At 43.8% G+C, this 14,679-nt stretch overlaps 2 protein-coding genes across 2 annotated transcripts in view; one reads left to right on the forward strand and one right to left on the reverse strand.

The window, feature by feature from the left end:
• The window catches only part of LOC134868445 (ras-specific guanine nucleotide-releasing factor RalGPS1-like), a 44,651-nt gene extending 39,709 nt beyond the window's left edge, over positions 1-4,942 (reverse strand). The window contains exons 1-3 of the mRNA XM_063889583.1: positions 4,624-4,942; positions 841-977; positions 574-678 (exon numbers count right to left, since the gene is read on the reverse strand). Of these exons, the coding sequence (XP_063745653.1) occupies positions 574-678; positions 841-897 (162 nt within the window). The 5' untranslated portion in view covers positions 898-977; positions 4,624-4,942. The remainder of the gene's footprint in view (positions 1-573; positions 679-840; positions 978-4,623) is intronic.
• Positions 4,943-7,637: 2,695 nt separating this feature from the next.
• LOC134868739 (uncharacterized) lies at positions 7,638-14,482 on the forward strand. The gene is made up of 7 exons (XM_063890043.1): positions 7,638-8,177; positions 8,237-8,585; positions 8,738-9,673; positions 10,558-10,779; positions 10,952-11,331; positions 11,426-11,613; positions 12,189-14,482. Exons 1-7 carry the CDS (start codon positions 7,638-7,640, stop codon positions 12,649-12,651), a joined length of 3,078 nt encoding a protein of 1,025 aa, XP_063746113.1. The 3' UTR covers positions 12,652-14,482.
• The last annotated feature ends 197 nt before the right edge of the window (positions 14,483-14,679 follow it).

Genomic DNA, 14,679 nt, shown 5'->3' on the forward strand with positions numbered 1-14,679 from the left:
GATGATTAGGAAGCTATATTGGCCTAGCACAGATGTATAGGTATTTTTTTTTTACAGTATATGACCTAGAATGATGATTACGTAACATTGACTATGACCTGTTGGTCTTTTAAGGCTTCATTTTTAGATTAAGGGAACTTATTGTGAATCAATATTCACCTCCCTCTCCATAAAGTTAATACAAATAGATAAACTAAATTGATTAAGTTGAATATTTGAATGTGTATTTACCCATAAACTAATCAGAAAATGTAAGGAAACGTGTGTTTGGTAGAGTATTTCTTTGCTGTATCAATGCTTCTTGGCAATAAATGTTAATACTGTTGGAAAGCCGGTTTATTTCCCTTTAAACGGTGCAACATTTGGGAGAAAAATGTGCCAAATCTCCTGCTTTGTACTTGTGTTTTTTTCCCCCTTACTTTTTGTGCAATGTTTAATTGACGTACGTAACAGACATTGTTTCAAGACCAGTTAAAAACTCCATGTTGCATCTTTAACACGTGAAAGCTTTGCAGGGGGAGGAGTGTGATGCTACGCTTCATGAAAACAGAGAGACATTTGGATGGCACTCACAGCAAACTCCCCCGGCGTCACCTTGAGCACATCGAACACGACTGCATCGTAGCTCTTGGCGTAGTCCACACAAGGTCCATCCAGAGAGTCAGAGCTGCTGCTGGCCTGCAACACACGGAAACCATAGTAACTGGTTCCTATCCAACCAGCTGTTATCATGAAAGTGGGTCTTAATATCTTGAGAAATGCATGCGTCTGTTTATAAGAAGGTGGATCCAGGTGAACATTTACGAGGTACGACCATGATCGGTAACAGGTGTGTGTTACCTCTGAGGTGACGGAGTGGATGCTGGTGCCATCTGAGAGCCCGTTCCTGCGATACATGCTCACAGAGGGACGGCTGGGGGTCACAGGTCAGGGCGACAGAGGGCGGGCAGGGGATACACATAACCTCTCAGCCATGCCTGCAGATGAAGAAACACATTCAAGTCGTTTATGTTTACCTGTCCTTTTTAAAGCAGAAAGAGCTCATCAATTCAAAAAACAACATCAAGTTTATTGTGATTTAAGAAAGCATCGCTGTGCAGGGAGGAAGTAGAGACCGGAGTACAGGTGCAAATTAAATAAATACCACCATATATGCTAAGTCAAAAGCATATGATGTGTATTTGTACATTCACAATCTGTTATGACTTATACCTTTAGGAAGATTGATATGTTGTCTTTAGGCAAACTGTTTTAGTCCAAAGCAACTGCCATCAGTGATTCCAGTTCATCACTTAAAATATAAATGACTTTCAAAGTTGTAAACAAACAAACAAACAAACAAACCTGATGGTATTTATATGTTTATTTGCGTTCTGTATAATTGGAAGTGTGATTAAAGTAATGTCGCAATTAACCGCCCAGAATCTATTTGACGATAGCTAAATCGGTACACACACACACACACACACACACACACACACACACACACACACACACACACACACACACACACACACACACACACACACACACACACACACACACACACACACACACACACACACACACACACACACACACACACACACACACACACACACACACACACACACACACACACACACACACACACACACACACAGATGTTGAGTGTGCTGTTGATGGACACAATGTCCCACAATGCAATTCTGAAAGCAAATGGCACAAACTGTTTAAAGTAAACATTGTGGATTTGGGAAAAGCCCATGTAGTGTGTCCCAAATATTTCAAATGCTTGATTTTTGAGAAATAGTTATTTTTGATAGACTTGACTCTAACCCATAATGCAGGAGGAAACGCAAGAGCTGCTGAGTGTTGCAAAAATAAGGTAAATTATTAATCAATGGTGATGAAAAAACTACAACTTCATAAAAACTATTTGAATGGGTTTGCACGACACTGTCATAACCATGACCTGAAATTTGTGTGGACATTTAGAGTCTTTAAGCATGTTATTGTCATTGGATAAATCAAATCAAAAACATACAACACTGACATTGCTTGATTTGCTTTGTTATAACAAGTTGATGTCCTAAACACGTCATGGCAGGATTAATAATCACAGTTAATTAAAATGCTTTTATTTTAACCGTCATGTGTGGTTAGTTCTGACATAATCTGTATGAATGTGTCGTGAACTTTTAGAAAGTAAAGCGGTAGAATTTGGACTTTATTTTGGAGAATGTAGGAGCTTCATTGTTTGATTCAGTAAGTGCAAACTACTGCTGCTCACTGTAGTTAGCAGCGACCGAAGCCAATAGCGCTAAATGTCTATTCTGTTCCTCTGCCACGATGAGACACGGTCGGAGGCGCTGTCTGAGATCAAAGGAGTCCCACAGGGAAGTACCTCCTGTACCGAGGGGGTTTTATCGTCAGGTTTGGCTTCTAGTCAGCATTCAAAAAAGTCCTGACAGATTTATAATGGTCCAACCATGGATAACAGTGTCATGTAATGCTAACACAAATAACTCAATTGTTTCCTTGTGTTGTCAAGTTGTCACAAAGACAACCACAGCTTATGTTATCTTGCATCGACGCATCCTAATATTATATTTGATACAGCACTAGGGGAGCAGTTTGGAGCTGATAAATGTCAGAATATATCAGATTAGGGTTGCAGATTTATCAGTATTTGTGTGTGTATTTTAAAAGGCTAAGAAACAAGAAACGTCACAGGTGTACAGAAGTGCATGCTGTCTTCCTATTGGCTGTCCAGAAAACAAAAACCAAGTCTCAAAGCCTGTGTTAGTTTTAAAAGGGGTGTATTTAAGAGAGACTAGCAGAGACAATTCAGAGCAGCTCAGGGGCCACAGTGACCGTTAGTGGGGGTGTCGTGATAAAGAAGGACCGTTGAGTTGCCAGTTTTCAATGTAAAAGCTTAGTTTCTAGTTATTTCCTGTGTGTTTAATATCACACACACACACACACACACACACACACACACACACACACACACACACACACACACACACACACACACACACACGTCTTTGTAATAGGAAGGATGCTGGTGAAATGACCTAGAAGTGTCAGCCACAATAAGCGCTGTTCAAATCCTATACACACTACGGAAAGGAGCTTCAATGCCTCCTTTACTGTCGCCTTGAGGATAGGATACAATGAATCATCCTCCATGAAAGGAAAAGAGATAAAAGGCGACCCACAATTCCATGCGGTCGCAACATACGAAGTGACGCACCGTTCGGACCTTCACAAAAATAACTACCGTTTTAAAATATAGTAAAAGTCCACATTTTAAAAAGGTGTTTACTGAGTTTGGTTGTGTTTCCAAAGCAGGTTAGCATGTTTAAAGGTGATATGCACATTATTAGACACAGCATAGTGGACTAACAAGTCATGCATGTGTAATTCCTACATACTGAGATCATCTTTAGCACATTTTGAGTGTGTTGTTTTAGGAATGTTAGCATGGAAAGTGTCTTTGAGGAAAGCACTTCATAAATACTTATATTTTATTTGAAAATTCAAACATTTTCATACAATAACTCTAATTGGGATTCATGTTGCAAGAGGGTGAAGAAGCACTCTCAATATGACAACCGTTCCGCTTCACTTTCCTTTTTTCTGTTCCTTGGTAATAAAGCCATATTTTTTTGCTGCGCTGCAGGTTTGTCCGCAAGTTGGGAAGCAGTGGTTTGTTCCACAAAGAGGAACGCATGGGACTCCAGTACGGGATCATTGAGGGTTGTGGGCAGAGCTCACAGCTGCAGAAGAGACTGCACGCGTAGTACGTTGACCCCTGAGGACTCATAAAGGAGGAGTTTGTCCCACCCTCACAGGATAATTAGATGTCAATCAAACCCAGTGTGTACAGAGTAATAGACATTCAAATGAACAGGAAAAACATGTACATCTTGTATTTATTAGAATAAACCCACATGTCTTGATGTAAACAATATAAAGTATGACCCACAGTGTGCCTGATATTCCTTTAATTTATGAGTGGGTAAAATGTCTACAGATGCTATAATATAGTTTATATTGTGTAAAGTCTTTGGTATTACAAGATTGCTCATAACATTATAGAAAACTGACCTTGGTTTCTTTAATGTTTGCTTGAGAGAAAGTGAAAGCATTATCCAGATTTGTTACAGGTAGGATTTGATGACGTAGGGATGCATTGTGACAGACATGAACAATAATAATGGGCTTTCTTTTGTTTATTATACAGTCCTTGTGATTGCAGACCAACAGCGGGACTGAAACTGTATAAATCCTAGAGCTACATGCCATTTTTTTTGACACTACAGGGGGTAATGAAGCGCTGGGGTGGGAGGGCCCAATAAAAGCTTGATCCGGCCCTGCACAGAACACAAACATGTTTAGACAGCCGAGATTCAAGCTGTCAGACACACACACACACACACATCTGAACAGCAAACGTAAACACAGCGGTCAGGTCCATGAATCATGTGTCCGAATAATATATGACACTGCGTTTAAAGCCCACATGCATCCCCCCGCCAGGCCTGCTGTGTGTGCGAGTGAGAGTGTGTGTGTGAGAGTGTGTGTCAGTGCTGCACAGAAACACTGAGAGCATGTTAACGCCTCTGCGGTGCTTACCTTTCCACCACAGTCCCTCGCTACTGTGCTGCTGCTGCTGCTGCTGCTTCACTAATAAACACGGGAATATGAGTCCACATTAAAACCAATTGAGCCGCTGTGGTTGAATGCACCCAGGCGGTGTTTTCCCAGCAGTGTCCAGGGGGGTTAGTCCTCCTTTAAGACGAACATGAAGCCAAGGTCGTAACGTTTGGTTCGCAGGGTCCACAAACCGTGCGGGATACATTAGACGAATTCATACAAACATGGCTGTGACAAATAGTCTCTAGTCGAAAAAAAAGAAGTGAAAATGAATAAATACCGACAGCAGGAAGTGACAGGTAGGCGCGCTTATCTTGACAGCCAGGTGTGTGGACTAATCAACCGCTGGGACACGCAGAGAGATCCCGCCTCCAAAAACAGCGAGCCAATCAGAGGGCGGCTCTAAGCTAGCGTCCTACAGACGCAGGTGCATCTATGACGCCTTCAGGAGCTTTCTGCAGGCTCGTACATCACGGGGTTTTTTGTGGTACGTTCTCAAAACACAGATTTAATTGATCATTAAAGGGAATATTAACTAAACGGAAACATTGACACTCACTATCCGAATGTGTATACTACATTAAAAATGCTCCTCTCTTTTCATCATGTGTATAAGTTAGATATCTGAACATATGTTCACGTTAGCCTTCACTGACTCTATAGAAACTGCAAGCAAAACTGTTAAATTAAAATGAGGGGGGGAATTAAGGAAGGAAAGACAAAAACACCATTTAATTTTCATTTTAAACCACACCGTTTTAATTATCAGTAGCATATACACTGAATTTGATGTATTTCATTTTTAAATATTGGGCAGCATAGCAGCAACTGATCATGAAAATAATTTTGTTGAAAGTGTTTTTCTCTTTAATAGTTAGCCTCCGGGGAATATCCCTTTAACAACCAATTAGTAAATTGGCTTTGTGATGCATTCAAGAACAGATAAATTACTGTACATTTTAAAACTCGGCTATAATTATTCTAAAAGCCTCTTTTCTAAAAGCCTCCTTTGTTTGGCTGACAATTCGAGTCCTATAACTGATGTTTTGCATCAAACACAGTTGAATACTCCTGATCTGTTATAGTTTTATGTATTGTTACCCAACATTTAACGCATCGACAAAACACTATAAATAAAAACAGGGATGATATTATCTGTATTGTGCTGTTTTGCATGTCTTCTGGTTTATGTTATATCTATCCAATTTGGAGAACAGATTGAGATTCGGCCTTAAGAAGGACCTCTTTTAGTTGTTTGAATATAAGCATATAGGTCAAATCTTTTTGGGTATTCCCAGTGCTTTACCGATCTCTCCTGCTGGCTCAGGTCTGCTCCAGTGCGCTCCCTGGTGGCCACAGTGGGTAATGAGGACAGTGTGAAGGACATCTCTTCTGCTCGTGTTGCTCAGAATCTGCATTTCATACCTGCACATTTCTCTAGCCAATAATGTAAATGAGTAGTGGGGAGTATTTGACGTTTAAAAAGATGCACTTTAAAGGCAAAATATGTGAATTTTGATGTAGATTTGAAGTTATAATGGAGAGTGGATCTGCAACTGTAGTATAATGAAAGCTTGGGATTGAGTTACAAGGAAACCTGCTAAACATTATTTAACAAAAACACAAGAAACACTACAATAGTTTATTTATACTGCGTGCAAATCATGTACAAAATAAATATTCAGAATGAGGTTTATTGTAGGTTTACACATACAAGGAATTTATAATGGTAAAAAACAATGTGAGGAAATCAGTTCTAAAAAAGATGCAAATAGTATAAGTATCATAAAGAATATAGAAAAAAGTAACGTCTGTAAGAAATATAAATATACATATATTATGCAACAAGAATATGACAAATTGTAATCAAGAATAAACAATAACAATGCAATTATTGGACCGTTTTGACAATGTAAGCAGCATTAGGTTCCTGTAGGACAACCAGCCTATCAGAGGTGGAAGAAGCACTTTTATTTAAGTGAAAGTACAAGTACTATGTTACAAGTAAAAGTCCTGCATTCAAAATTGTACTCAGGTAAAAGTACTAAATTATTAGCATCAAAATATACTTCAAGTACGAAAAGTAAAAGTATATATTTTCCAGTATGGCCAATATCAGATTGAAAAATATTACATTAATTAATATAACATCATACATTGTTTGATTTATATTCTGTAAAAGTAAAGGTATTAAGTAGCATAATGTGAAAGCACTCAAATGAAGTACAAGTACCTCAGAACTTTAGTTAGGGTACTGCAGTGCGCGTACATCCTATGCATTACGGTAGAGGCCTGTGAAAAGTGCCTTCAAAATAAAAGCGCGTACTTTTGAATACTTTCTCAAATTTAAAACTTAAGCATACATTTATGAACACATATCTGATCATAAAATTCATCTTTCCATTTCCACTGGGTGACTAATTTCAGTTGGTGTTGATAAAAGGCCATCACAGAAAGTCACTCCAAAAATAGCATGACATTCTGATGTATGATTTCAAAATAAAAGACCTCTGAAATCTCATATGTGAGCTATCGTCCATCTGTAAATACACTTCGTATATGAGCTATATTTTCAAAATAAAATATAGCTCATATACGCTATTTCAGATATTTCTGTGTCAGGTGTCAATCAATCAACAAAGTTTGGAAATGTATTTACTTACTTTGAATTATGTTTTGTTCTCAATCGCACTTCCAGGTGAATATAGTTTGATTCAACTCAGAGATTGCAAAAACATTTCCAAAACAAACTACTCTTTGTCCCACATGTGGCTTGTTTGCACCTGGTTACCTTAAGTACAGTTCTTGAGTAAAAGTAGTAAGTTACATTCCACTGATACTTGTGCACATCCGGGTTGTCGTTTACCTGCAGGAATGCACCAGATGGGCTGGATAAATTCCTGCGGCGGGCGGAGCTCCGTTCCTCTCAGAAGCAGCTCCCCGACCTTTGAGCCCGGCAGAGCGAGCTCACACAGCAGGGCTTTGGGAGCAGAATGGGCACAGACTTCACTCAGGACGCCCTGCTACATTTCCTCCAGTGCAACGGGGGCTCGGTGAAAAACACCGACCTGATTCTGCACTTCAAAGACTTCATTAGGGACAACCCGGACCAGAAACGAAACCGGGAGCTCTTCAAGAAGTTTGTGAACTCCGTGGCCACCGTGCGACAGGTGGAGGGAGTCTCTTATGTGGTCCTCAGGAAGAAATTCAAGGGATATGTTCCCGGCAACGGCGAAGGGGGCTCTTCGGAGAGACTTCCCGCTGCGAAGGGAACCGATACCTGCCCGGAAAACGGAGAGACGCCTCGGCAGAAACCAGAGCTCAGGGAGGTTACAACACCCGCCCCTCCGGGAGTCACCGCCGGGAAAACAAGCCTACCTGTGGCCGGGATCATGCCCTACAACAACAACACGGTGCAGAAGAATCTGAACGTGAGACAGCAGCAGGTGAGCAGCACACCTGACGTCTGCGGTAGACCAGCAGCAGTGAGTCAGACCCCCGCTGAGCCCCCGGCCCAACATCTGATTACCCAAGTGGGACAGCAAAGGGTGGGGTCTGGGCCCGGGGTCACACCTGTGGTCGCCTCGGTCAGACAAGAGACCCCTCATCTTCATCAGGAGCCTCCTCTTCATCACAATCAGGTGCCTCCTCTTCGTCAGACCCTTCCTCTTCATCAGGGGGCTCCTCTTCCTCAGACCCCTCCTCTTCATCAAGTGCCTCCTCTTCATCAGACCCCTCCTCTTCATCAGGAGCCTCCTCTTCATCACAATCAGGTGCCTCCTCTTCGTCAGACCCTTCCTCTTCATCAGAGGGCTCCTCTTCCTCAGACCCCTCTTCTTCATCAAGTGCCTCCTCTTCGTCAGACCCCTCCTCTTCATCAGGAGCCTCCTCTTCAGCAGTTGCCTTTAATTCATCACAATCGGACCCCTCCTCTTCCTCAGGTACCTCCTTTTTGTCAAGAACCCCCTCTTCGTCAGGAGCCTCCTCTTCATCGAACCCCTCCTCTTCCTCAGACCCCTCCTCTTCATCAAGTGCCTCCTCTTCGTCAGACCCCTCCTCTTCATCAGGAGCCTCCTCTTCAGCAGTTGCCTTTAATTCATCACAATCAGGAGCCTCTTCTTCATCAGGAGCCTCCTCTCCATCGGACCCCTCCTCTTCCTCAGGTACCTCCTTTTTGTCAAGAACCCCCTCTTCGTCAGGAGCCTCCTCTTCATCGACCCCCTCCTCTTCGTCAGGAGCCTCATCTTCATCGAACCCCTCCTCTTCATCGAACCCCCTCTTCATCAGAACCCTGCTCTTCATCAAGTGCCTCCTCTTCATCAGACACCTTTTCTTCATCAGGTACCTCCTCTTCATCAGAATCAGGTGCCTCCTCTTCGCCAAGGGCCTCCTCCTCAACAGACCCCTCCTCTTCATCAGACCCCTGTGCTGCTGCAGAGTGCCCCACGCCTTGCGAGACACCGGCCGAGCTATAAATCTGCCCTCTCTTATGATGAGGATGAGGAAGAGGAGGAGGTCCAGGTGAGGCGGGGGTCAGCAGTAGGAGCGTGGCCCTTGAGCTATCCTCTCGGAGGCTTGGGGAATGCCCTCTCCACCTCCTCGCCCTGCATCATAGATCAGCAGGCTTCTCCTCCTATATCCTCCTCCTCCTCTCCCTCTTATTCACCAGAAAGGAAGCTCCCCAAGATCTACGTCCAGGAAGCGGAGGAGGAGAGGTTGCAGGGAAGACGGGGGCCAGCGTCAGGGCCGACACCTGGGTCTGTTTCGGGCGAGGTGTCCTCCACCAGACGCAGCCTCCCTTTAGAGGCAGAGCGCTACACGCCGTCGTCTGACCGAGCGACAGAGCTGGTGCCTCGCCGTGACGGGCCCCGATACGGTAAGCCTGCAGCGTTCCGACAGGGGCCCCATCAGAGCAGAGGTCAGGGGCTCTCCTCCAGCCACAGCAGCCTCTTCTCCCCCTCCTCTGACCCGGACTTCTCCAGAGGATCCGGGTGGAACAGCAGCTGTGATGAGCTACAAGCTAAAGCAGGTAGGACAGAATTCATCTAATTCCTGCAACAGGGAAATGTACATTACAGCAGAGGTATAGTGCGGATAAAGCTCAGAGGATAGATTTGCATATTAAAACATCTAAATAACTCAGTATGAGTAAAAACCAGATAGCAGATAAGTACACCATGGTAAAAGAGGAGCAGTGTATTCTTTGACTATCATAAGAAGAGGTAGCTGGTGCTGTTTACAGACTGTAAATAAACTGAAAGGCAATAAAGCCTGAATTGCAAAAGGTAGATTGCACATGCAGGTACAACAGATCTTTATTTCCCTTATGGCCGTTACCTCTCTTAAATAACCAAACTCATTCAACTAACAAGTGATGTGTGTGCATCAAAACCAAGCGACAACGTCCGGGTTTGAGTAGTGAGCGAGTGCTTTGAATCTGCTTTCTAACAGCCAGCAGATATACGATGAAGTTTGGGCTTTAAAATGATCACAGACCAACGGGAGGTCGTGGTGACTGCTACTTCCAGTCTGATGCGTCTTCTTCCTCTGTGCCAATATTGTTCCATTGTTGTCCAAAAAAACACAGCATTGAGCCACACTGTTTGCCTCACTGAGATGTGCTTTCTGTACCCTTTAAAACACACACTGTAGTTCATTTTCAACCAGTCTCACAATCACAAAAGCACCCGATGAGAATGAGTTCCTGACACACGCACAATCTAACAAAGCATCGGTTCAAAAACTACATGACCCAGCTTTTGAATCCAAGCATTTCAAATATTTTCAGTGCTCAATTTCTTTTAAAATGACTGAAAAGTTGGTTACGTAAAAGCTTCCATTGACTCGCTTGCAGAACATCTCCCATAGGACATCATTTATGTGCATGTGTTTTTAAATCTGCCGTGTAAACAGGTGCGGCTAGGGGCGGGTCTCAAATCCAGGAAGTCATCCAGAGAACCCAAGGGAGTCATTTAGAGTCGGTGACGCAACACGCCGACAGTAAAACAACGGGGCCTCGTCATCCTACCGGCCATCTCCATGACAACCAGGAGCCAACGGGTTATTTGTCACCGTTCTATCACTCAACCGACCATCTCCATGACGACCAAGTGGTGCCCTGGCATCTTTCCACAGGTCAGAGCTGGAGTCTGTAGGACTGAGTTTATGAGTGTACATTAACACAGGGATTTTAGCCTTTGCAGACCATTGACATGCACTGAAACCTCTATAAAGGAAAGGGGAAATCCTAAAAAGCACAACGCGTTTTAAGTAAAGGATCTGAATACTTCCTCCCCTCTGCCCGCAGGTGATCTCTGCGACGACCGAGAAGACGCAGAGTCGAGCGAGGGCTCCACCTCCTCGCAGCCGCGGCGGGGTGCCGCTCGGCGAATCAGCAGCCGGCTGAGGAGCAGGATGTGCCGCAGCCTCGGAGCCGACCTGGACCAGTTGCTCCAGGAGGACGCGCGGGCGGGAGGGGGGAGCGAGGCGGCCCGGCTGAACCGCCTCCACCTGATCTCATCGTCACTCAGCCTGCGCTACGACCTGTCCAACTCCTCCCTGTCTTCCTGCTCCACTCCCCCCAGCTGCCACAGCTTCGCAGACCTGGGGGAGGTCAAAGGAGGGAGAAGGAGCTCCCCCGGCGCCCCCTCCTCTTCCACCGCGGAACAGGAAGGGCCCAATCGAAAAGTGAGTCTCTGACATCTGCAATGTAGGGTAGGGTAAGATGTCAATTCAATATTTAACAACCCTTTATTAAGTGTATGTCTGCCTCTGTCCTCAGCCATTGGTTCCTCTGGAGCCCAAGGAGCACGTCTGGCTGGTGAAGGGGGCGGCGGGGGCCTGGCCCGACATCTACACACTCTTCAGAGAGGACTCGTCCCTGCTCAACAGGCAGGACTTCATCTCCGGCTTCACTGTGCTGCACTGGATCGCTAAGCACGGCGACCACCGAGTCCTCAACACCTTATGGTACGATGCTAGCTGTTAGCTCAGTCCGGGTCCCTCTGATGGTTCTCTGATGCGTGATGTTTATTGTGCCAGCAGTCTTAAAGACACTGTTTGCAGCCTGACGGTTGCCTGGTACCATGAACAGTTATTTCCAGGACACAAAATCTCACAGTTGGTCAAAATATCATCAAATATGAGAGAGATATGCAAGTGGAGTGAACTTAAGGGGCAGTGGAGTCAATAAAAAGAAGCAGATGCTATCAGAAGTTCATAGTTTTCCTACTTACTTAATTGTGGGAAACTGACACAAATTGACATCAGAACTTGAACTTCCTACCCAAACACATCGGTCGTTCTTCATTCAAAGCTCAATTTAAATCAAGACTTTTCAGAACGGCTTTTAATCTGTAGTTATTGTTGTGTTTATATATTTTAAGTGTGTTGTTTCCATGAATTTAATCAGGTAAAGTGTCTTAAGGACCATGAAATGTATGATCATTATTAAAATGCACTTGAGGAATATCTGTTAAATCAGAAAAAGTGAAATTTAGAAATACTTTCTGCAATGAGAAACTGATCTGCTCTCTGGGTTTCAGGTACGGAGTTCAGAAGGCCGGTCTGACCTTCGACGTGAATGCCAGGTCGACATGCGGCCACACGCCCCTCCATATCGCTGCCATGCACGGCCACAAGAACATCATGCGGCTGCTGGTGACCAAGTTCGGCGCCGACGTGAAGCTGAGGGACACGGCGGGGAAGAAGCCCTGGCAGTACCTGAGCCGCACCACGGCCCCGGACGTCTTCCAGCTGCTGGGAGCTCCGGCCCGGGCTGCAGGGGGGGAAGGAGGAGGAGTCGGGACGGAAGACCCCAGCGGGAAGCAGCGCCAGACCCAACCCCGCCGCCGCCGGCATCACCTCTCCTTCGCCTCCTCCTCCTCCGAGAGGCCGCTGACCGGGACGGGCACCACCAGGGTCAAGAGGTCGTCGTCCATAGCTGCGTTCCTAAAACACAAATCACTGCAGACCTTCTACCGAAACCAGTCTGACTCCTCCGTCTAAGAACTGATGAACTGGGATTTGGATTGGTTTACTGACTTTTGCTGTGTTGCAATGTTGAGTACCCCAAAGTTTTATATTAGAAATGAGTGGGAAGGGTCCCCAGCACATAGAAACTGCTGGATGCTAACATGCACATGTTGGGCAATTTGCACAATTAGCACAAGTTGCATTAATTAGCATATTCAGACAATAGCTACACAATTGATTGGCTGATTTGGACCATCTTGGTGTGGTTTTGGAGGTTATTGAGGATGTTGAATCTATTTGTAACATTGAGATTCAGAAATCGTAGTTTTGAGTACCTTAAACTTTAAAAATGGTCCCAAAATTCATCAAAATCAGTCCACGGGGAGAACAAATATGGCCACTTTCTGCCATTTTGGTCCTGAATACTTCAGAAATGTATTCAGCATCCTCAATAACCTTCAGAACCACTCCAAAATTGTCAAAACTATGGTCTGCATATGCTTATTAATGCAACTTCTGCTAATTGTGCTAATTGCCCAACATATGAAAGTTAGCATCCAGCAGTTTCTATGTGCTGGGGACCCGTACTGTACTTTTCTATCATAAAACTTTAGGGTAATCTACATTTCCAGGTTCACTATAGGTCTGTATGAGCTGACAACTAGACCATAGCTTCGGTTTGCATCTGTTGCTCCTCAACACTGTCAAAAGCCTCGTTTAGAAAAAGGAATTCTAATTACTGCAACAACAAGAAGCTCTCGTTTCTGCACCGGAGCGTTCAGTTTCACAGGATCTGAATGCCAAAGAAATGAGTGTTTGACAAAGAATGCTGGATCTGAGACGCGTGATGGATGGAGTGAGGTGTTGGCACATTCGCAGATCGGCAGTGGGGATCTGTTTTCAGTCGATGTGAGAAGACAAAAAAGAAACGGCCTTATGAGAAACTTGAGCTCCAGTTTCAGTCAAAGCTTAACTCAGACGGACAGCAACAGATTTGATTTCACTTATTTGCGAGATGTGTCTTACACTCCTTACCCAAACGATCCACCTGTGTTCAGATCTCCTTTTACACAGCCTTTAGTTTCAGTTTTTCTAGGAGAATGAACTTGCAGTGGGATTAACTTTAGGGAAGTAGTGGACAAAACATCATGAACACCTGCACAATAGAAACGAATCATACAACACACCATGACTTTGTTCTGGCACTGAAGCAGAAGTTAGGTGGCTAATTTGCAAAGATGATCACAACTAGGGTCTACTTTTGATAGTTTAGTCCATGACTTTGTAAGTAGTATCAACTGATCTGTAAAACCGGATTCAATTCACAATGAATCATGAAAAAGCAGTCTTTAAATCTTGTTTATGAGCAATGTGCTAATCAGGAAAAGAGTCATTCAGCTGGAAAAAAATGACCAATTACCTAAAGAAACCACATTGTAATGATTGGGTTTGTCCAGATTAAGCAATGAAGTTATGACATGTTAATTGCTCGTTAGTGGATGATGATGCTTTTGAACAAAGCTTAACCCTAGTTTCCTATTATGGATAAATCGTGCCAATATTCTCTAAAACGTCCACAAAAGTCACGATACTCCTTATAAATAAGTGAGTACAGTGTTGTAAATAATGACAGAAGTTATTACAAGCTACAAAGAGCTAAGCTGTAATATTTCTGAACCAATGGCTGGTGAGGGTGTGGTAAAGGGTTGCACTTCGTTCAGGATTTGATGTAAAAACACAGGTGTTGTTCTTTAGCACTAACCACTCACTTTGTATATGATTGCGCTCTTAAGTTTACTGCAGTATGCTACATGTATTTTGTAAAGTATTTTCACATCACAAAGTATTAAATGTTTAGAAGTTTGACGTGTTGTGTCTTTATACAGCTTTATATGACATCTTTTAAACCCTGTGTTCAGTTCTTCTGGGTGGGAAGGACTCGGATCTATCTCCTGACAATATTTCTAAGTGTGTGTGGTGCCCAAAAATAGACAAAAGGCAGTGAAAAGGTTAAGAATATAAATCTAAGGGATAATGTGCAGCAAGGTGTTACACGGCCAC

Source organism: Eleginops maclovinus, chromosome 8, assembly GCF_036324505.1.
Source record: "Eleginops maclovinus isolate JMC-PN-2008 ecotype Puerto Natales chromosome 8, JC_Emac_rtc_rv5, whole genome shotgun sequence".
Lineage (NCBI taxonomy): Eukaryota > Metazoa > Chordata > Actinopteri > Perciformes > Eleginopidae > Eleginops > Eleginops maclovinus.

Coding starts and splice junctions, on each gene's coding strand:
- LOC134868739 (XM_063890043.1), top strand. CDS start 7,638: ATGGGCACAGACTTCACTCAGGACGCCCTGCTACATTTCCTCCAGTGC. Junction 8,178..8,236: donor CCCAACATCTGATTACCCAA/GTGGGACAGCAA, acceptor CGCCTCGGTCAG/ACAAGAGACCCCTCATCTTC. Junction 11,332..11,425: donor AGGAAGGGCCCAATCGAAAA/GTGAGTCTCTGA, acceptor CTCTGTCCTCAG/CCATTGGTTCCTCTGGAGCC.